The sequence below is a fragment of the Suricata suricatta genome, chromosome 13, assembly GCF_006229205.1.
Source record: "Suricata suricatta isolate VVHF042 chromosome 13, meerkat_22Aug2017_6uvM2_HiC, whole genome shotgun sequence".
NCBI classification, from domain to species: domain Eukaryota; kingdom Metazoa; phylum Chordata; class Mammalia; order Carnivora; family Herpestidae; genus Suricata; species Suricata suricatta.
In genome coordinates, this window is record NC_043712.1 from 37761118 (window position 1) to 37781944 (window position 20827).

The 20827-nt window shown below is 41.8% G+C and overlaps 1 protein-coding gene across 7 annotated transcripts in view; it reads left to right on the forward strand.

Moving 5' to 3' along the window:
- The window catches only part of APTX (aprataxin), a 46268-nt gene extending 26633 nt beyond the window's left edge, over nucleotides 1-19635 (forward strand). For 4 of the 7 annotated variants that reach the window (XM_029921166.1, XM_029921169.1, XM_029921170.1 and 1 more), the window contains 7 exons: nucleotides 4611-4745; nucleotides 6045-6091; nucleotides 6266-6568; nucleotides 7270-7329; nucleotides 8140-8366; nucleotides 15639-15742; nucleotides 16525-16810. In XM_029921166.1, coding sequence (XP_029777026.1) covers nucleotides 4613-4745; nucleotides 6045-6091; nucleotides 6266-6568; nucleotides 7270-7329; nucleotides 8140-8366; nucleotides 15639-15742; nucleotides 16525-16679 — 1029 coding nt within the window. In that variant the 5' untranslated portion in view covers nucleotides 4611-4612 and the 3' untranslated portion in view covers nucleotides 16680-16810. Of the gene's footprint in view, nucleotides 1-4610; nucleotides 4746-6044; nucleotides 6092-6265; nucleotides 6569-7269; nucleotides 7330-8139; nucleotides 8367-15638; nucleotides 15743-16524; nucleotides 16811-19492 lie in introns of those variants that run through there. The other 3 variants (XM_029921167.1, XM_029921171.1, XM_029921172.1) reach the window with 3 other exon arrangements.
- Nucleotides 19636-20827: the final 1192 nt, after the last annotated feature.

Here is a 20827-nt window from a genome sequence, read left to right on the forward strand (position 1 = left end):
ATCCTTTAAAAAATATTTTTATTTAATGCTTATTTATTTTTGAGAGAGGGGAGGGACAGAGAGAGAGGGAGACAGAATCTGAAGCTGGCTCCAGGCTCTGAGCTGTAGGCACAGAAGTGGGGCTTGAACCAATGAACCATGAGATCATGACCTGAGCTGAAGTCAGACGCTTAGCTGAGTCACCCAGGCTCCCCCTCCCCTTCTTAAGTTTATTTGTTTTGAGAGAGAGCAGGCACAAGAGTGGGAGAAGGGGAAGGGTAGGGGCAGAGAGACAGAGAATCACAAGCAAGCTCCAGCACAGAGCCCAAATTCAAGTTTAGCCCAGAGTTCTCAAACTCAAGAACTGTGAGATTATGTCCTGAGCTTAAGAGTCAGATGCTTAACTGACTGAGCCACGCAGGCACCCCAAGAATCTATTCTTTAGAATTGATTCAAGTCCTATCCCTGGCACACATTAGCTATGTGGCTTGTACATGTTGCCTATTGTTTCTTAAGCCTTAAATTTTTCTTTCTTAGGATGAGAGCTGTGAAAATTAAATGAGATCATAAAGTAATACATTTAACAAGTGCCTGGCACATAGTATGCACTTGATAAAGGCATGCTGAACTCCAGAGGATCCAGAAGTATGAGGCCAGGCCTAGCCCAAGGCAGTGATCTTTGAGAGACCCTTCCTCCTCTGATTTTTTGTATGGATGGGCAGTGATGCAGTCTGTTTACAAGGAGATTATAATTTCATTTGGAGATTAGAATTACATCCACATTTAATTTTCAGAGAACTGTGAAGTAAATCAACCACACCCAATAGCAATACATAGGGGTAGGGAAGAGAAGATAGTTCAAAAAAGGTCTCTGGGGGGCGGGTGGGATTTGGAAGTTGAGAAGGATTTGGGATTCTGGGAGGGGGGAAAGAGTACAGTCCAATCCTAGAGATCATATTGGGAATCACTTGGAACACATGATTCAGTACATCATACCTGAGGGATGTATTTGTGTGTAAGAATGAATGTGAGTCTAGGGGAAGGGAGAGATGAGGCTAGTTCCGTGAAAGGAAGTAGGAGGTGACATAAGTAACCTTTGTGGGGTTAGAGTGTGAGGGTCTTAACCTCAAGCTTCAGGAATTTGGGACTGATCAGGGGTGGGCAAGTTGGGTTGGATATCATGGTAGCCCTCAGCCACATGTAGCTATTTAAATGTAAGTTAAAAAAAAAATCTAAGAAATTTAGTTCCTCTGTCACACTAGCTACATTTTGGATCCTCCTTGATTGTCACATAGTGGCTACATTATTGGACAACTTAGGTTTTACATTTCCATCATCACAAAAAATTCTACTGGACAGGACTGTTCCATATTCTCAGATTGCTGGGCTTGTATGGCTTATCAGATCACTTGGTTCCTTAAAATATAGCCAGAATTTTTCTCTGACCAATCCCTACAACTCTGGATTGAAAAGTAGGGAGTTGGAAAATAGTGAATTAGGATTTATCCACATAGATATGAAGATGGGATTGCCCAAGGAGAGGAACAAAGGAGGCATAAGAGGAGCCAGAGCAGGAGAGAGAGGGAAGGCCAGAGAACCTGGATAGGATTATTGTCTGATCCTTCACTTGCAAATATGTACTGTATTCTTGTATATCATGTATTAAGCTCTGGGCCTATGTTGGTAAGCAAGAAATGGACTTTCTGCTATTTCAGAGCTTGCGGTTTATGGAGTTTTACGATGGACTATATTGAGATTCAGGAGCACCCATCATTTTGCATTCCCCATATTCTAAAATGCTTCATTCCTAGAAAATGGAACTGAAGACTAAAATGGGTCAAAATGTTGCTTAATGTTGGTTGCATAAGTATTGTGGAGTCACTGCTTTAGCTTCTCAAGAAGTAGTAAATAGGAACATCATAACTTGAGAACTTTGAGAAGAATGAGTGTGTGTGGAGAGCAGGAGGGGCAGTTCCTGTTATCCTGCAACAGCCAGCATGCTCTCAGCTGCTCGTCACATTCCTTCCTGTCCCTGCTCTCAAGCTGTGCTCTCTCCACATTTCCTTTGTTATCACTGTGAGCAGTCAGTCACCACGTGACTTATTTCTCAAGGCCTGATGAAGACATACTTCGTTTTTCAGTCTGCTTCCAGCTCATTCATCAGTTTCCAGCAAGTGCAAACAGATGCCCCTCTGAACACATAGCATTTAAAAGTGGGACATGCCTTTAGCACCATCATCACTTGAGGCTCCAGGTTTAGGATTTTAGATTCACAGCTGACTCTTCATGCCTTTCATCCACTCCTTCACAAAGACCCGTTGATCTTTTGACCCTTACCCTGGTCCACGTTATGTTCACTGCTTCCTGACTAATCTTGGACTCTAGACTTCTCCGCTCCAGCCTGCCCGCGCCCAGCTGTCATTTCACTTTGCCATGCAGCTCAGTAACCTGGCATTTGTCTCTTGTTGATTGTCAGGTCTAAACTTTTCAGCCTAGTGCTCAGCACCTCTGCCATTTTTGATGATTCTGGGGCAGCTTCTCTGAGTCAGCCAACAAGGTCTGCTTTCCACCCCTCACTCAGGCTTATTGCTGAAATCTGCTTTGTGCTTGTGCCTTTAAAAACGGAATGTACCCTCCCAGTTATTTTCCTTATCAGTCTTCTTGGCCTTCTCAATTGGGGGGTTTCCAAAACCTTTCCTGACTGATTCAATTTCTGTGACTGCACATCCTCAGCAATCACTTGTTCACTCTGCATTATCCTTTGCAGATGGTAATGAAACTCTGACTTCCAAAAATCTTGTTTCTTTTCTCTTCCCTTTGGACACAGAGCTTGTGCAGAAGGCCTGATAAGTGCTGTCTTGCCTGCAGGGCACATTTCTCAAAGAGAGGGTATTAGAGGCTTGAGCAATGAGCTTTGCCAGTGAAGTGGGGGGATGGGGGGTGGGGAAGCATCCCAAAGATCCTAGTCCTGTCCCTGCCCGTAATTCCTTGCTCTACCTCTCCGGGTGATCTTGTGCTCTCTCTTTGTCTTACCTTCTCTGATGTGTCAGTGCCTCTCAAATACATACAGTCAGTATATTACTGTCCCTTTGCTTTCTACCCATATATCCTACCTTGACCTGTGGCTCTTCCACAGGCAATGCGATCTAATTGTGTTTCAGTCTGAAAGCATCCCTTCTTCGTCTGCCATTTAATTTCAATTTATGTCTCCTTGTGTATTGCTCATTTTGGTCAATGGCTATTTCCAAATTCGAAGTCTCTGTTTGTGTCTCCCTTTACTCCTTTGTCATTCCCCAGATATAGTCAGTATAAATCTACCTTCACAGTTTCTTCTGGATCTTCTCCCTCTCCAGTCCCCTTTGCTCTGCCTTTATTCAGGCCTCATCTCTCTTCCAGATTTCTTGGCTCCTCTCCTGATACTCCATAAAGGTTATTTTCAAAAGAGAACCAGCACCTTCTCTATTGTGCAGGTTCTGTATGGCACAAAGGTGCCACATGCACTCTTTAGACATTGTAGGGTTGTATATTTATTATGACAGTCTTCTGGTGGATGACAGTAAAATATATTCTAATATGGGTATATTATGACAATTAAGGAAAGGAAAACTTTTTTTTTAATGTTTTATTTATTTTTGAGAGAGAGAGAGGGTGGGAGAGCACCAGAGAGAGGGAAGGAGACCAGTTCCATTTTTTTTAATATTTATTTTTGAGACAGAGAGCATGAGCAGGCAGGGGCAGACAGAGAGGGAGACACAGAATTGGAAACAGGCTCCAGGCTCTGAGCTGTCAGCACAGAGCCCAACGCGGGCCTCGAATCCACGAACCTGAGATCATGAGCTGGGCCGAGGTTGGAGGCTTAACCAACTGAGCCACCCAGGCGCCCCTGGAGACAGGTTCCAAAGTGTGCTCTCAGGGGGTCTGTGCTGATGGTGGAGATCCAGATGCAGGACTCAAACTTACAAACCGCAAGGTTATGACCTGACCCGAAGTCAGATGCTTAACCGACTGAGCCACCTAGGCGCCCCAAGGAAAGGAAACCTTGTAATACACATAAAGACGCCTATGGACTGAAGAATGTCCTCTGTTCTTATGTCCTTAATTCTCTGCCAGGCAAACTCCCTCTCATGCTTGAAAACACAGCATAAATCTCCCTCCCTCATTAAGCCATTTTTGATACTCCCCACAAGAGTCAGTTATTCCTTTCCCTGGTCAAATGCCATATTTGGTTAGTCCTTTATAGTGCTTATCACATTATATTGTAATAATGGGCGAAAGAGTCTATCTGCCCCACTATATTCCAGGCCTCTCAAGGATAGGGACAGTGTTTAATTATTTTATCCTCAGCATGTAGCCTAATGGCCAGCACATAGAGTATATCAATAAACATAAATGTTTGCGTAGCATGATTTAGGCACAGATGTAAGTACATACATTATCTTATTTAATTCTCACAACAGCCTCATGAGTCCTGTCATTATCACGTTTTACAAGTGAGAAAATTGAGACCTGGGTGAAGTCACTGGCCTCAAAACGAATGGCTGGTAGCTGGCATGCGTGGTGGTGTGGGGTGTGGCCCTGAAAGACTTGTGCTAATTTTTTCCTATGATTCTCTTCTATTTTGTTTTTCACAGTAATGATGCGGGTGTGCTGGTTGGTGAGACAGGATAACCGGCACCAGCGAATCAGACTTCCACATTTGGAGGCAGTTGTGGTTGGGCGTGGCCCAGAGACCAAGATCATGGACAAGAAATGTTCTCGACAGCAAGGTAATTGGTCATGACAATGTGCAGTACTATGTTTTGTTCCTTAGGATAATGATAACCAAGGATGCACATTTCCTGGATGCTATTGCTAGAAACCTGTCTACCATAAACAAAACTCAGGAACTGAGCACTTTTAGCCAACACCAGGGCCCCATTCACCCCTGAGTCCACCCTCTGGAAGTGGTTAATATTCAGTGTTGGGAGCAGGCTGGTCCCATCCTGTTAGTATGGGGTGGTAGAACTGAATCCTGCACCCTGCTTTGCCCACGGAGAATCCTCACTGGGCAGTGAGACACTTGCATTATGGGATCTCCAGCCTGAAACCAGCCTGAGAATGATGGGATACTTCCATTTTTCATGTCTCACATGGAGGATATTGTCTATATGGCGATGGCATCCAGCTCTTGAAATGTCTTTCCTGGGATTTAATGAAATGAAGGTCCTTAGGAAAAGGCCGTACCGGGTACCTCATTTTTTCCCACATAAAATCGGACCTGCTCACTGCGACCAGGCCTCGCCTGTGGTGTATTCCTCAGAACAGGGTTTCTCAGTGCTTGGAGTCTGCAGTAGTGATTTTGGTGTTTCCCACGGGAGTTAATTTAAATTCGGGAAAGTGGGGGAAGCCATGCTTAAGCTGGCTGATTCCAAGATACAGAATGAGACCCTGCTTCTTACTCTCTGTTCCCTTCTCACAACAAGTGTAGGGACATGTATGTCAACCCGTCTTCTGCCTGTCCTCCCTGGAGAGCAGCTGTGGTGTCTCTGCACCTTGTCTCACTCACAAGTGTTTGATGTTACATCTTCCCACATGTGCTTAGACTGTTTTGTCCCTGCAGTCCTCTTTCTAGAATATTCTCTGCAATCTGCCTACCCAAGGCCAGCTAAATTTCTGTTTTCCAAGAATGTCTCTTTTTGCCTTTCTTTATTGAAGGCATCTGATGATTTTATTAAATAATGGAAGCCTGATTTAATAATGAGCCAAGAGCTTATGAGAGACTGGGTCCCTTCCCTGGCCGCAGAGTCTGTGATCCTGAGTGGGCCAAGGACTCTGGAATAGGGAGACTTGTGGGGATTCGGTGAACCTGCCTCATAGGAATGTTAGCAGTAGCTAAGGGAGTATGTATGCTGTTGGAAATTTTATGGAAGGATTTGGAGCTCAGCCACCTCCATAATAGGCGATTTTGCTCATAGGCTTTGAGGAAACCCCTCCTGGAATGAGGCTTCATTGTCTTGTGGGGAGAATAGGAGCATGTGCTTGGTTCTTTGTGGCATTTAGATTTAACTTTTTTCAATCTCTTTCAGTACAGTTGAAAGCAGAGTGTAACAAAGGATATGTCAAAGTAAAGCAGGTATGTGTGTTTGTAATTTGGATTTTCTTACGCTGTCTGTGCCAGCTAGTGAAAGCTTCTCTGTCATGTGTGGAAGTGATGGGGTGATATCTGGGAAACAGTAAGCGGTTAACATAGCTATGTTGCTAATGGTATTATTGCTATCACTGTAATCATTTTCTGATTTTTCTACAGGTAGGGGTCAATCCCACCAGCATTGACTCAGTCATAATTGGGAAGGACCAAGAGGTGAAGCTGCAGCCTGGCCAGGTTCTCCACATGGTGAATGAATGTTATCCATATATTGTAGAGTTTGAGGAAGAGGCAGAGAGCTCTGGCCTGGAAACACACAGGAAGAGAAAGAGGTCAGGCAACAATGATTCTATTGAAAGGGGTGCTGCCCAGGAAGCTGAGTCCTGTATAGGACTGGAACCTGGAAGTGACCCTGGCCAATGCTCTGTGCCCTCAAAGAAGGAAAAAGATGCATCTACCAAAAAGGTGAGGGTGGTATGCTTGATCGATGACATGGAGATTAATGAGATAAAATGACTGCCTGATTGTTTTGTCACTGTAAAGCTCAGATACACGTAAGGGGTTATTAACCCTGACAAGGGTTATTAACCATGATGAAGGAGTCACTTGTTTGTCACCTGTCACTTGGATGAATGTACCTTTATGAACATTTTTCTTGAATTCCTGAGGTAAGCCAGCTGAAGGTAGGGAGGTAATGAGTCAAAGTGGAAATGTAGTTAGGCTGTAGATGGAGTGGGAGAGGGCAGAGAAGGTACAGTTCACACTCTGCCATGTCCAGCCTTCATCTAGACTGCAGTACAGGAAGAAAATGGAGATAGTGTATGGTTATAAAGGTAAAAGATTGAGTAGAGGGGATATAGTTTAATTTTGAGAGGGAGAGAGAGAGCAATATCGAAAAGGCACAGGCAGGGGAGGGGCAGAGGGAGAGGGGGACAGAAGATCCAAAGTGGGCTCTGTGCTGGCAGCAGAGAGCCCTTTGTGGGGCTCAAACTCATAAACCATGAGATCATGACCTGAGCTGAAGTACAGGCACCCCAGATATAGTTTAAACCTTAAAAATGAATCTTCTTACTAAGTTTGCTTGCACTTGCTGACACATACAATATTGACTAATGCCGGATACAACTACTGACATTTCCAATTTACATTGCCCCTTTTTGTTTCAGGAATCACTGGGCCACTGGAGTCAAGGCTTGAAAATTTCTATGCAGGATCCCCAAATGCAGGTCAGAATTAAATTTTGTCATTGAAACATATTTCAGGTTTTAAGTGACTACTCCATGGAGGTCATAATGACAAATGAAAGCAAAGGAGATCAGTCTTTCTGAATGAGTTTGTTTTATTGGGCTACTTCATGAGAACAAGTGGCTTTTTCCATTGTTAGTAAGTTAGCATCTGGAATTCTTTGGAGAGAAGTTAAGTTCTTTAAATGAAGATCTCCTTTTGTTCGTCTTAAACTTCTAGGTGTTATTAAGGGAAGTTGAGTTAACCTTAGTGGGGTTTTTTTTCAAGGGACTGTCTGGTAATATATTGTGACTGCAGTTACTGTGCTGCCCAGGGATTAATAGTCAGGTGTCATCCTGGGAGGAGTCTGTGAGTTCCTAAATTATGTTCTGTAGTGACAAGGGGCCAGAAATGATAGGGCTTCTTGGAACACATGATTGTGTCACATGGTCTGCTGTGTTAGAGTGGAGAAGGGTGTGTTTGAATTTATGCCTACAGGGATTTTACATCCAATCCTTAGGAACTCTTTTGTACTGTGCATTTCTTGCATATTCTCTGTAGTGTGGTGCTTGAAAACACAGGCTCTGGAGTCAACTAGATCTGGTTTGGAATCTTCGATTTCCCACTTAGTAATGATGTGACTTTGTGCAAGACACTTATCTGAGTCTCTGATGTCATCGGACAAAATTGGGATCCTGACACCTTTGGCGTAAGATTGTGTTGGGAATGAAGTGAGTCAGTGAATATGACAGTACCTGACATACAGAACATGTGTGGTAGATATGTTTCCTTCTCTTGTGCCCCTCTGCTAGGTTTACAAAGATGAGCAGGTGGTGGTGATTAAGGATAAATACCCCAAGGCTCGTCACCACTGGCTGGTCTTACCATGGGCTTCCATTTCCAGTCTGAAGGCTGTGACCAGGGAACACTTTGAGCTCCTCAAACACATGCACACTGTGGGGGAAAAGATGATTGCAGATTTTGCTGGGTCCGGCAAACTCCGCTTCCGATTGGGTTACCACGCCATTCCCAGCATGAGGTAAGTGTTGTGGGTAGTGCTCGGGTTTTCTGGCTCTAAGTGGACAGGTGGAGTCAGCTTGGGTGTGCTGATAGTCTCAAGGCCCAGGGGAGTAGTGTGGGCTGTTTCCAAGGAAGGTGGGCTGAAACTTCCACCCTTCTCCCTGACTTGCCTGTGACTTTTATTAGATTTTTCAGAAGCATCTATAACCCCTAAATGATTAAGGACCATTGCTCTGAAAGAGACAAACATCACTGACTTTTGTCATAATAGATCTAAGATTTGAAATAAAATGAAAGAAAAATGTAGAGCCTGTTTGGCTTTGGCTCATACCCAGAAAGATTCAGAAAGGAATAATTGAGTCTTTTCAAAGAACTCAGCAAGGTAGAGCTCCACAATTCTTCTCTCCCTCCCCCCCTTCCCTCCACCCCTCCCTATCCCCTTCCCCTCCACCCCTCTTCTCCCCCTTCTCTCCCTCCTCCTCCATCTTCTTATTATGTTTATTTTTGAGAGAGACAGAGTATGAGCAGGGGAAGGGCAGAGAGAGAGGGAGACACAGAATCTGAAGCAGGTTCTAGGCTCTAAGCTGTCAGCACAGAGCCCAACACGGACTTCCAACTCATGAACTCAAAGATCATGGCCTGAGCTGAAGTGGGACACTTAACTGACTGAGCCACCCAGGCGCCCCTCCACAGTTCTTCTGAGCTAAGCAACAAGATAAGCAGATTAATTGGATTCTAGAGTTTTTATCTTGTATTTGTTCATTTGTTTTTTGGTCATAAAATACACACACACGACAAAGTTTTAACATTTTAACCATTTTTAAAAAACCTTTATTTAAATCCAAGTAAGTTAACATAGTGTAATAATGATTACAGCTCATCGGCATTAAGGACATTTACAGCATTGTGCAATCATTACCATCATTTGTCTTTAGGAACTTTTTCATCTTCCCAAACTACCTGCCATTCTTCTCTACAGTCCCTGGCAATTACCATTCTACTTTTTGTTTCTATGAATTTGACTACTCTAGGTGATTCATGGAAGTGGAATCATATAGAAAATCTTTTTGTGACTAGCTTATTTCACTTAGAATAATGTCTTCAAGGTTTATGTATGTTGTAGCATGTGTCAGAATTTCTTTTGGTTATTTTTTTAGACTACACAACATTCTTCACATTTTATTAGGTTAGTAATGTCGTAAATTATGGGTGACTTTAACCACATGAAAAGGTTCCCCCATCAGTACTCTTCCTTTTTTTTTTCTAAGTTTATTCATTTATTTTGAGAATGGGAGAGAGAGTGACAGAGGGGCAGAGAGAGAATCCTAAGCAGCTGAAGCAGGCTCTGCACCACCAGCTCAGAGCCCAAGGTGGGGCTCAAACCCATGAACCACGAGATCACTGCCTGAGCCCAAACCAAGAGTCAGACACTCAACCAGCTGAGCCACCCAGGCGCCCGAGTACTCTTTCTTTAAAATTTAGGCATAGCCTACATATAACACACCACATCAGATTTATAGTTTGGTCAGTTTTAGCAAACATATATGCCATGTAACTGTCACTCTGATTAAGATACAGACATTCCTGTCATATCCCAGAAAGTTCCCTGTGCTCCTTTCTAGTTAATCCTTCCCTTAACCCTCAAGCATTGTTCTGATTTCTTTCTGCATAGGTTAGTTTTGCCTGTTCTAGAACTTCATATAAATGGAATCATACAATATGTAGTCTTCTCTGTCTGACATTTTTAATCAGCATTGTGATTTTGAGATTCATGTATATTGTTTTATATATAATGGACATACTTAATTTTTTCACTCTTGGGTAAATACCTACAAGTGAAGTTGCTAGGTCCAGGGTAGATATATGTGGTACCTCATTTAAAAAAATGCAGTTGAGGGGGCACCTGGGTGGCTTAGTCAGTTGAGTATCCAACTTTAGCTTAGGTCCGGATCTCATGGTTTGTAGGTTCGAGCCGCATGTCAGGCTCTGTGCTGATAGCTCAGAGCCTGGAAACTGCTTTGGATTCTGTATCTCCCTCTCTCTCTGCTCCTTCCCCGCTCACACTCTGTCTTTGAAGAATGAAAAAAATAAAAAATTTTTTTAAGTGACAAAAATAATTTAAAAAATGCAGTTGATCCTTGAACAACATAGATTTGAATTGTGCAGGTCTACCTATATGCAATTTTTTTTAATATAGTAAAGTACTGCAAAAGTATTTTCTTTGTGATTTTCTTGATAGAAGTTTCTTTTCTCTGGCTTGCTTTATTGTAAGATTTCAGTGTATAATACAACATACAAAATAGGTTTATGTTATTGGTGAGGTTTCTCTGGTCAACAGTAGGATCTTAGTAGTTAAGTTTTTGGGAAGCCAAAGTTATACTTTTGGATTTTTGATAGTGTGGGGGGTTAGTTCAAGGATCAACTATATGTATTTAATAAGGTTTATTGTTAGAACCTTCTTAAAATTTAGGCAAAAGTCACCTTTAATCATAATTCTGTTTCTCCAGTGCTGTACAGCCCATGGTTAAAAGAGGCCTTGACTGTAGAGTGTTTTTCACATAGTAATCATGGTGTCCATGCCTTTGTCATATAACAAATGCTGTTGTGCTAAGAATGCTAAAAAAAGCTATGGCAGGTGTGGGTGGGAAGCAAAATGAGCAGTAAGTAAAGTTGCTGCTTACATATCCTTTTATGATCACTATTTATAATTTTGAAAAAACACTGGAAAGGAAAAGGTAACAAATTTTTTTTATTGTAAAAATTTTAGAAAATATAAAAAAGGAAGTATGAAGGAGAACAAAGGTCTTCCATAATATCACCACTAATTAAGCTCTAGGCCATATTTGAATTTCACTTTTTTTTAAATAATGTTTTTCTGCTTCAGGATATAGTCCAGGATCCTGCGTTGCGTTTATTTATTTATTGTCTTTCCTTAGCTCCTCTAAACTGTGACACTTCCTCTCCTTTCCTGGTTTTCATGACCTTGACACTTTCGATGAATACTGGTTGGTTTATAGGATGTGTCTCTCATTTTGGGTTTGTCTGATAATTTTTCATGTTTAAGTTGAGGTTATGCTTTTTTTCCCCTCCTCTCAAAATGGAGATGATCTTGCGTCCCTCTCAGTATATCATATCAAGGAGAGTCTAATGTTAAGATGGCTTTTTGCTCATGATATTAACTGTGATCACTTTGTTACAGTGATGTCTGCCAGGTTTCTATCCTGAGTTACTATTTTTCCCTTTGTAATTGATGAATATCTTGAATAGTTTGGGACTGTGCTACTATCCTGTTTCTCCTCAAACTTATGCCCCGTGATTTTAGCATTTACTGGTAGGTTCTGTCTGCAACAATTATTCCTGTGGTGTTTACCTTGCGGGTTTGCTTATCACTTTGGGTTCACCACTTACGGGTTCGGTTTTTGACTTTGTCCAACAAAGCTGAGGATAGCAGAAAGGATTACCTAAGACTCCACAAGTCAAGAGAGGTGAGAGGGAGGCTAAGGGAAGTCACCTCAAGCTGCTCTCAAGCTCCCATATTTATTAGGCATACATTATAGGGAAATCACTGCAGTATGTCAATGGCTATGTGCCAGTAAGAATGTATGGAAAAGTGTGCAAAAAACCAAGGTGTTCCCAAGACTACAAAGAAACAGATGCTGGAAAGCAGGGTAGTGAACAAGATAAGATATTCCATAGGTAACATGGTCAAGGAATTCATGAGCACAGGCAGGATCCAACCTCTAAATACGCATTAATGAGATACTGATCAGCTGTTTTCAGCAGGGCCAGAAAGCAGTGTAATGCGTTCCCTATGATCTCCTTAACCAGGATTTCCCACATTGCCTAATGGTGCTTTTTATGTTTCCCCCATTCTTTTTAATTTATTAATTATAATTCTTCTGTATGAAAGAGCTGTCTTTTCTCTCCCGTTATGTACTTATTCAGTTATTTATCAGTAAGGACTCATGGATATTTATTTTATTCTATAGGTTTTAATTAGTCTGTCATTATTCATTTTGTTTCTCAAATTGTTCTAGCTTTGGTCCTTGGAAGCTCCTTTACGTTGGGTCCTGTATCATTCTGACATGGCCCTAACATTTTTTGAGCACTCCTTTATTTTCTGGAGCAAGATGTTCTAGGCACTTCCTATATTTTTCTCTGTTCTAGGCCTGGAAGGAGCCTTTTATTTTATTTAGTTCTTTTATTGGAGAATGATGTTTATAAGCCAAGACTTGCATACTAGGTTTTTATATTGAGAGAAGTGGTTGATTCCAGGGTGTCCCGCAGATAGACCCTGGAAATACATGCATGAATCCTAACCCACACAGACAGACACTCTTCCCCATTTCTTTCTTTACCTACTTGTGTATGTATATGGAAAAGCACAATTTTTTTTATTAATTAAATAGTTTGTTACCAAGTTGGTTTCCATATAACACCCAGTGCTCTTCCCCACAAGTACCCCTCTCCATGACCATCCCCCTCCTTCTTCAGCCCTCAGTTTGTTTTCAGTATTCCAGAGTCTCTCATGATTTGCCTCACTCCCTCTCCCTAACTCTTCCCCCCTTCTTTCCCCTCCCCATGGTCCCCTGTTAGGTTTCTCCTGTTAGACCTATGAGTGACAACATATGGTATCTGTTCTTCTCTGCCTGACATATTTCACTTAGCATGACACCCTCTAGGTCCATCCACTTTGCTACAAATGGCCAGATTTCATTTTTTCTCATTACCATGTAGTATTTCATTGTATATATATACACACCACATTTTCTTTATCCACTCATCAGTTGGTGGACATTTGGGCTCTTTCCATGATTTGGCTATTGTTGAAAGTGCTATGAACATTGGGGTACATGTGCTCCTATGCATCAGCACTTCTGTCTCTCTTGGGTAAATCCCCAGTAGTGCTATTGCTGGATCATATGGGAGTTCTATGGATAGTTTTTTGAGGAACCTCCACACTGATTTCCAGAGCGGCTGCACCAGTTTACATTTCCACCAACAGTGTAGAAGGGTGCCCGTCTCTCCACATCCTTGCCAGCATCTGTAGTCTCTTGATTTGTTCTGTGTGGGGTGGTATCTCAGTGTGATTTTGATTTGTATTTCCCTGATGATGAGTGACGTGAAAAGCACAAATTTGTACTAATATTTCTTGCTCTACTTCAGCTCTGCAAGATTCATTCTTGCCTCCCCCTTTATTGTAATTTTTCCGTCCAACAGTGACAAATCTGGCTCTCATTAGATATAATAAATTCACTTACCTGTTCAATCTTAGTTACAGAATTGCTAACCCATACCCTGTGAGAAAGACATTTACTCACTAGAGCATGGTATTTGTATACAGCTTTTTAAAAAATCTTTACAGTATCTAAACTACTGTTTTTCAAAGTTCACTTGGCTGTTTTTTCCCCTCATCCACTTCAGTATGGTTTCCTTATTTGTTTGTAATACAGTTAGGTTTATTTGTTACTTCCTATATTCCATCTTGGATTCCTGCATGTATTGGTAGGTTTTGATTATTTATTGGGGGACTAGGAATATTATTGATTCTAAGAGTCAAAGTTATACAAAAAGGCATTCAGATTGGTTTAATAAGTCCGAAAGAGAACTCTTGATTTTTCTTCCCCAAACCTGCCTTTCTTTTAAGCTTCCCCATGTCTGTAAGTGGCACTTTCCCCAAACCATATCCAATCCTTCCACGTTAGAAAGTCCTGCTGGTTCGAGTGCAAAATATATTCCACATAACTACAGCTCTCACCTAAGGTGTTTTTACTTATGGTTTGGACTGCTGCAGTAGCTTCCTAACTCATCTCTGTATTTATCATTACCCTTTTTATAGTTCCTTTGTGCTCAGAGCCTGGAGCCTGCTTCAGTTTCTGTATCTCCCCCTCTCTCTGACCCTCCCCTGCTCACGCTGTCTCTCTCTGTCTCTCAAAAATAAATTAAAAAAAAAACAAACCACATTATAGTTCCTTCTCTGCAGGGCAGAGTGATCTTTTGAAAGTGCGAATCAGAGACAATGTAAGCAGAATACAATGCAGACCCCTTGTCAACCTGTAAGACACTTTATGTTCTGGCTCCTACCTGGTCCCTGCTCCTCAGCTCCAACCATTCCAGCTGTATTCATCACCTTTCTGTTCCTCAGTTGTACCAAGTTCTTTCTTATCTCAGGGCCTCTGCACTTGGCTTCCCTACTCCCTGAAACACTCTTTCCCCAGAACACCTCTTGCCTGACTGCTTTCTCAGCTCAAATCACTGCGGGGGAGGGGCCTTCCCTGAACACTCTGGCTAGATGAAGAGGTAACCTCTACTCCCTGAGCACTCCGTGTCCCATTTCCCTGGTTTATTTTTTTCTTAGCGGTGTTAATGACTTGAATTTTCCTCATTTATTTGTTTACTTATTTTTTATTTGTCTTCTTTTTTTTCGTTTATAGTTTATAGTGAAGTTTGTTTCCATATAACACCCAGTGCTCATCCCAACAAGTGCCCTCCTCTATGCCCATAACCCAACTCCCCGACCCCCAACAGCCCTCAGTTTGTTCTCAGTATTCAAGAGTCTCTCATGGTTTGCCTCACTTTTTCTTCCCAACTATTTATTCCCCTCCCCCATGGTCCTCTGTTAAGTTTCCCCTCTTCCACTTATGAGTGAAAAGATACGGTATCTGTCCTTCTCTGCCTGACTTATTTCACTTAGCATGACACCCTCAAGGTCCATCCACTTTGCTACGAATGGCCAGATTTCATTCTCATTGCCATGTAGTATTCCATTGTATATATAAACCACATCTTCTTGATCCATTCATCAGTTGATGGACAGTTAGGTTCTTTCCATGATTTGGCTATTGGTGACAGTGCTGCTGTGAACATTGGGGTACATGTGCCCCTATACATCAGCACTCCTGTATCCCTTGCGTAGATTCCTAGCAGTGCTGTTGCTGGGTCATAGGGGAGTTGTATTGTTAATTTTTTGAGGAACCTCTACAAACCTTCCAGAGTGGCTGCACCAGTTTATATTCCCACCAACAGTGTAGGAGGGTATGTCTTCTTTATTAGAACATAATTTCTGTAAGGGCAGAGACCTTTCTCATTTTGTTCTCTACTAAATACCCAGTGCTAAAATAATCCTTGGCCCTCTAATGAGCATTTAATATTCTTCAGTGAATGATTGAATGAATTGGATTAAATGGAAACACTAGCAATATTTTATATACCTATATTTTTACTGATTGTCATTTTGATTAAGCCATAGTTTTTAATGGATTTAATGGTCAATTTTTTTTCTCTCAACTAGTCATGTACACCTTCATGTGATCAGCCAGGATTTTGATTCTCCTTGCCTTAAAAACAAAAAACATTGGAATTCTTTTAATACAGAATACTTCCTAGAATCACAAGGTAAGCAGTGTTGTTTAGTTCTTATTTGTTTCATTTTCTCAGCTGTTCTTATACTTTGCTTTAGTTGTTTCCTTAGATAATAACCTGACCTCAAAAGCCCATATACAACTTTGTGTTCCTTATAAAGGTTCATCATTAAAATAAACTGGATTATTTGATTTGAGTAGGATTGCCACTTTGCTGTGAGCAGCTTTCTTGGTAGTTGTGGTGGGGGTACCTAGAAGGCTGTTATGTCAGAGTCAGAAAGGTGTTTTATTCTAACAACAGGAGACTTAAAGGTCGTCCTGAGAATTATTGGAGTTCATGAGGGTTAAAGCTCTGAACAGTTGTCTGTTTTGCCATCAGCTGGGTAGGGGCTTAGGGGATGCCTCATGTGAGGAGTGGCTGATTAACAGGGGAAGGCTGTGTATATGTAGAAGGAAGCATTTCCCAGGGTACGCACTTGGAACCTCAGTATGCTGGGAAGTTAACGGTGGGGGCTACCACTGAGCGGAGGCTAACCAGGGCTAAAGCACTCTGATATAAGCCTTTGATGTAAAAACATGGATTGCTTACAGTGTGTCCCAAAGGAATGTAATTACCTCAAAAACAGATTGTTCAAATTTAGAATCTGATTCCCAGCTGTGAGTTTAACCTCAAGTTTACTAGCTTTAGGATACCTGGCATATTTTTATTTGGAGTCAAATTTTCTTTTCTGGGGCGTAACTACAATATAAATGAACTCTGGGCTTCAAAGGCCTTTGTAGAGTAGCTAGCTCTGAACTTTTTTCCTTTGCCTGCAGCTGTGATAGAGATGGTACAGACCACTGGCAGAGTGAGTGTCCGAGATGGGATGGCTGAGCTCTTGAAGCTGCCCCTCCGTTGTCATGAGTGCCAGCAGCTGCTGCCTTCCATTCCTCAGCTGAAAGAACATCTCAGGAGGCACTGGCCAAAGTGATTCTGTGGAGCCTGAACTTTTGCAGCAGGTGTGGCTGATTGTTTAGAGCAAATTTCTGGCACCTGTTCTGGATTGCTTGTGAACTTTTATTCCTTGAATTAAAATACGCACGCTCTGCACCCCCCCCCCCCAACAAAGCTTCTTCTCTTCCTGAGTGGCTACAGTATGGGGTGACTTGAAATAGTTCAGGAATTAGGAATTTGGGTTTGTTATGGATGTGTTCTCTGGTGATGGTGGCTGGGACAGGCCTGACCCCCAATCTCCAGGACCCATGTCAGGCCTGACTAATGGGGAGCAAAGCCATGTTCACACTGACCTAATGCAACATGCGGAAGCAGAGAACAGGCTATATATTTCTGCTTCATGCATTTAATCCTTCCTGCCTAGAGGCACGTGGTACCCTTCATTAGAGCAGCTAGAGAGGTCTGGTATTTATCCTGAAGGTACTAATTGGTCTTGTTCTCTGATCTTAATCTGTTCCATAATATTATTTCTCTTTCCTTTCTTCATGAAGAAACTTAGTTTCTTCTGTCCCTTTCATTCTTTTCTATCCAAAACCACTCATGCTTCCTCACCAGTTCTTATTCACTCTGAGCAAACAGACTTGGTGAGGGGGTGGAGAGATGGCTTTTTCCCCCTGATATCAGGGGTTTCTGGCTGATGAGGAAATACTCAGCCAAATGTTCAGCTGTCAAGCCTTCTTGTTGGTCTGCCCAGACTTTTTGTCTGAAAATAAAGTTATTTGTTTGGGGCAGGTCTCTTAGGTAGTTGAAAATTGTTGGAAGTTCAGGTAATAGTCATGAATTCAGTTCTGTTGCATGTAGAGATCATCATTGACTGAAAAGTTGCACAGAACCCCATAGCTTCATTTTTTACTCAGAACAAATTTGGATGTCACTGTTGGAGCAATCAGTTTTTGGATAATAACAACTAAATGTAAAAGGAAATCTAAAATGTTGTTTTTGATTACATTGGTGATTTATTTGAGGATGTGACTCTTTTTTGCTCTTCAGTTTGTTAAAAAAATATAAGAATACCTTAATAATAACTTCTCTCTGGAGAAAACTTCAATTTGTAGAGACCATATCTGACCTCAGTTTTTCATAAACAAGGAAGATGCTACAGTAGCTTCTTGGTTGAGCATGGCGCACACACACACACATACACACATATATATATATAGTCATAAATAGTAATTGATCATAGCAGCTAACACTTGTTCAACTCATGTGTATCTAGACATTATGCTAAATACTTTATTCACATTATCGCATTTCTCACTATATGTGATTCTGTGGGGCAGGTACTCTAGATTTTAATAATCTGTAAAGGATCCTGGGCTTCAAAGTTGGTCTTGGTTCAGGGTCATTTTCCCTGTTAGTTGAGGAATATAAATGTATTACTAACCAGTAGGGGCCATAGACTCCCAGGGGTCTTGGGCCTGTGCTGACCAAAAGCTCTCCCTGGCATTTATCATTGATTTCTCTGAGGAGAGTCAGTTCCTTTAGAGCCCCTTTTCCACATCTGATGCCTTAAAGCCCCTAGAAACTGTTTCTAGAGGTATATTCCATGGATACCTGAGATCAGAATTGCTAGTTTCCTTCTACAACATGTAAACTTCTGGGCTTTATCTCAAAACTACTGAATCACAATCCTTTGGGCCTAGGAATCTGTATTACAAAACATTCAGGATGACTTATTCATACTAAAGTCTGAGAACCACAATATAAATGAACTCTGGACTTCAAAGGCCTTTGCATTTCTGAAAGTTCCAGATTAGACTATGCCCTGCCAGGATACACATACAATTTTCTGGTTGGTTTTCTAGACTACTTGCAGGCCTTCCTTCCCTCTGCAGCGTCAGTTTTATTTCAGGATCTAGGGAAACCTTGGGCATTAGAATGACTACTTATAGGGACTAGCCCTTTGTTTCTGCAGTACTGAGGAGAGGCCCTCTGGACCTATGATTTTTTTTTAAATTTTAAAAATTTATTTAGAGAGAGAGAGTGCAAGGCAGATAGATGTAGAGAAAAAGGGAGAGAGAAAGAATCCCAAGCAGGTTCTGCACTGACAGTGTGGAGCCTGATGTGAGCCTCAAACTCATGAGCCCTGGGATCATGACCTGAGCTGAAATCAAGAGTTAGATGCTTAACTGACTGAGCCACCTAGATGCCCCTGGCCCCAAGATTTTCAGGACCAGCCTGGTGCTGATGACTGTTCTTTTTCTTTCTTTCTTTTTTTTTTTTTCCTTCTGCTGCTGCTTTTTTTTTTTTTTTAATATTTACTTATTTTGAGAGTAATCTACTCTTTCTATCTTAATTTCTTAACTTTTTCTTTTTTCCTCCATTCTTTTTAATTTTTTTAAGAAATAAACTCTACCATAAAGAATGGGTTTTGAGTTTTAGAGTCTACTAATCACTAGTGTTCTGATGGGTTACTGGCATTATTCAGCCCTTGTTGAATGACTCATCAAATCAGGGACACACTCAAGTGCCTGAGTGTTCCTTTGTCAGCAGCTGCTCTCTACCCGAACTTTAGGGAAGGGAAGGGCCAGGATGGGGGCCAGTGGGAAATTAGTTTAGACCTCTAGGATTCTGGGCCACTTACTATTCAACTCTTTTTGCCTGTTCCATTTTGCAAATTTATTTTGAGACCATCTGTTTCAACTTCCTCAGTTTTTAGAAGGCAGCTGGGACTTAGAGATTTAAGGGGCTCATTTAGCAATTTAAACCAGATCTTGGCCTTTATTACAATCCTTTCTTTGTTCCCAGATCCTCTCAGACACTGACATCTTTTTTTTTTTTTTTTTTAAGTAAACTTTGTCCCCAGTGTGGAGCTTGAACTCTCGACCGGAAGATCAAAAGTTGCATGCTCTGCTGACTGAGCCAGCCAGGCACTGCAGACACTGACATCTTATTCGAGAATAAAGATTGGCTACTTTCCTAAGTCCCACTCACTTCTGTCCTGCCTCATAGTATTTTTTTCATGTAAATGCAGAGTAGAAAAAAAATCACCTTAGACTTGTATTTGAGGCTCAGCTGTACTCCATGTTGGCTGTGTGGCACTGGGGTAGTCATTTAACCTCTCTGGCCTCAATTTCATCATCTGTGAAATGGAACTAAAGTATGTACCTCCCATGTTAAACAAGCATGAACATGAAAAGGACCAGGCAGTGGGGTAGGCCCACATTCAATCCTAGTCTCCTTGCCCAAACTAACCCCGTCTGATCTGTGACGCCTCAGTGAATGTCCTCTCAAGCAAGCTCTTTTGCACTTCCAACCTTGGTTTCTTGTCTGTCTGTCTGTATGTCTGTCTGTCTGTATGTATAGGTATGTATGTATTTAAGTAGGCTTCTTGCCCATCATGGAACTCAATGTGGGGCTTCAGCTCACAACCCTGAGATCAGGATCTAAGTTGAGATTGCAAGTCATGCTTAATCAACTGAGCCACCCAGGTGCCCCGTGGTTTTTCATATTTAAAACAAGGGCCTTGGATTAGATTATAGTAAGATCCAAGTCCTCAGCCTTCAGCTGGTTAGCTCCCATTGCTCTGTCTTCTAGGTCTTTTTCTTTTTTTCCCCCTAAAACTGAATTTAGCCAATGAACTTTCTAGAGCACAAGAAATTCTTTGCATTCATGCCTTAATCCATAAAGTAAATTTTTAAAGAAGTCTTCATTTGTTCCAATTCTGGACCTGTAGGGGAGGCAAAGGGCATAGCTGCATCCCTAGGGGTTTGAATGACATCATTAGGCTCCCTTTTCATTTCTGAGTTCTGCTTTTCCATGTTGACTTTCTCCAGAGGGCAGCAAGAACAGTTGTGAGCCTCAGAGTGAGAGAGCTCAGTCCTCTCCGTCCCTTACCCCCCCACGTTTCTGCAAAGCACAGAAAAGACACTGACTTCTTTGCTTGGGTCACATACTCCTCTCTAGACTAATTACTGTGTCTTGTAGATAGATGGCATACTCTAGCGATCTCAAGTAACAGACCGTCTTGAGGTGAGGGGTGGAGGGCCACAAGAGTGATGGCCCCACCAGAATTTCATGGACGAGCGAAGAGCAGTTTGCAAAAACAATAGTTGATTACTACTCCTGTGGACTGCACACATCATTCCCATGCGCTGGTAGCTCCTTTGAGGCACTGTGGCCTTG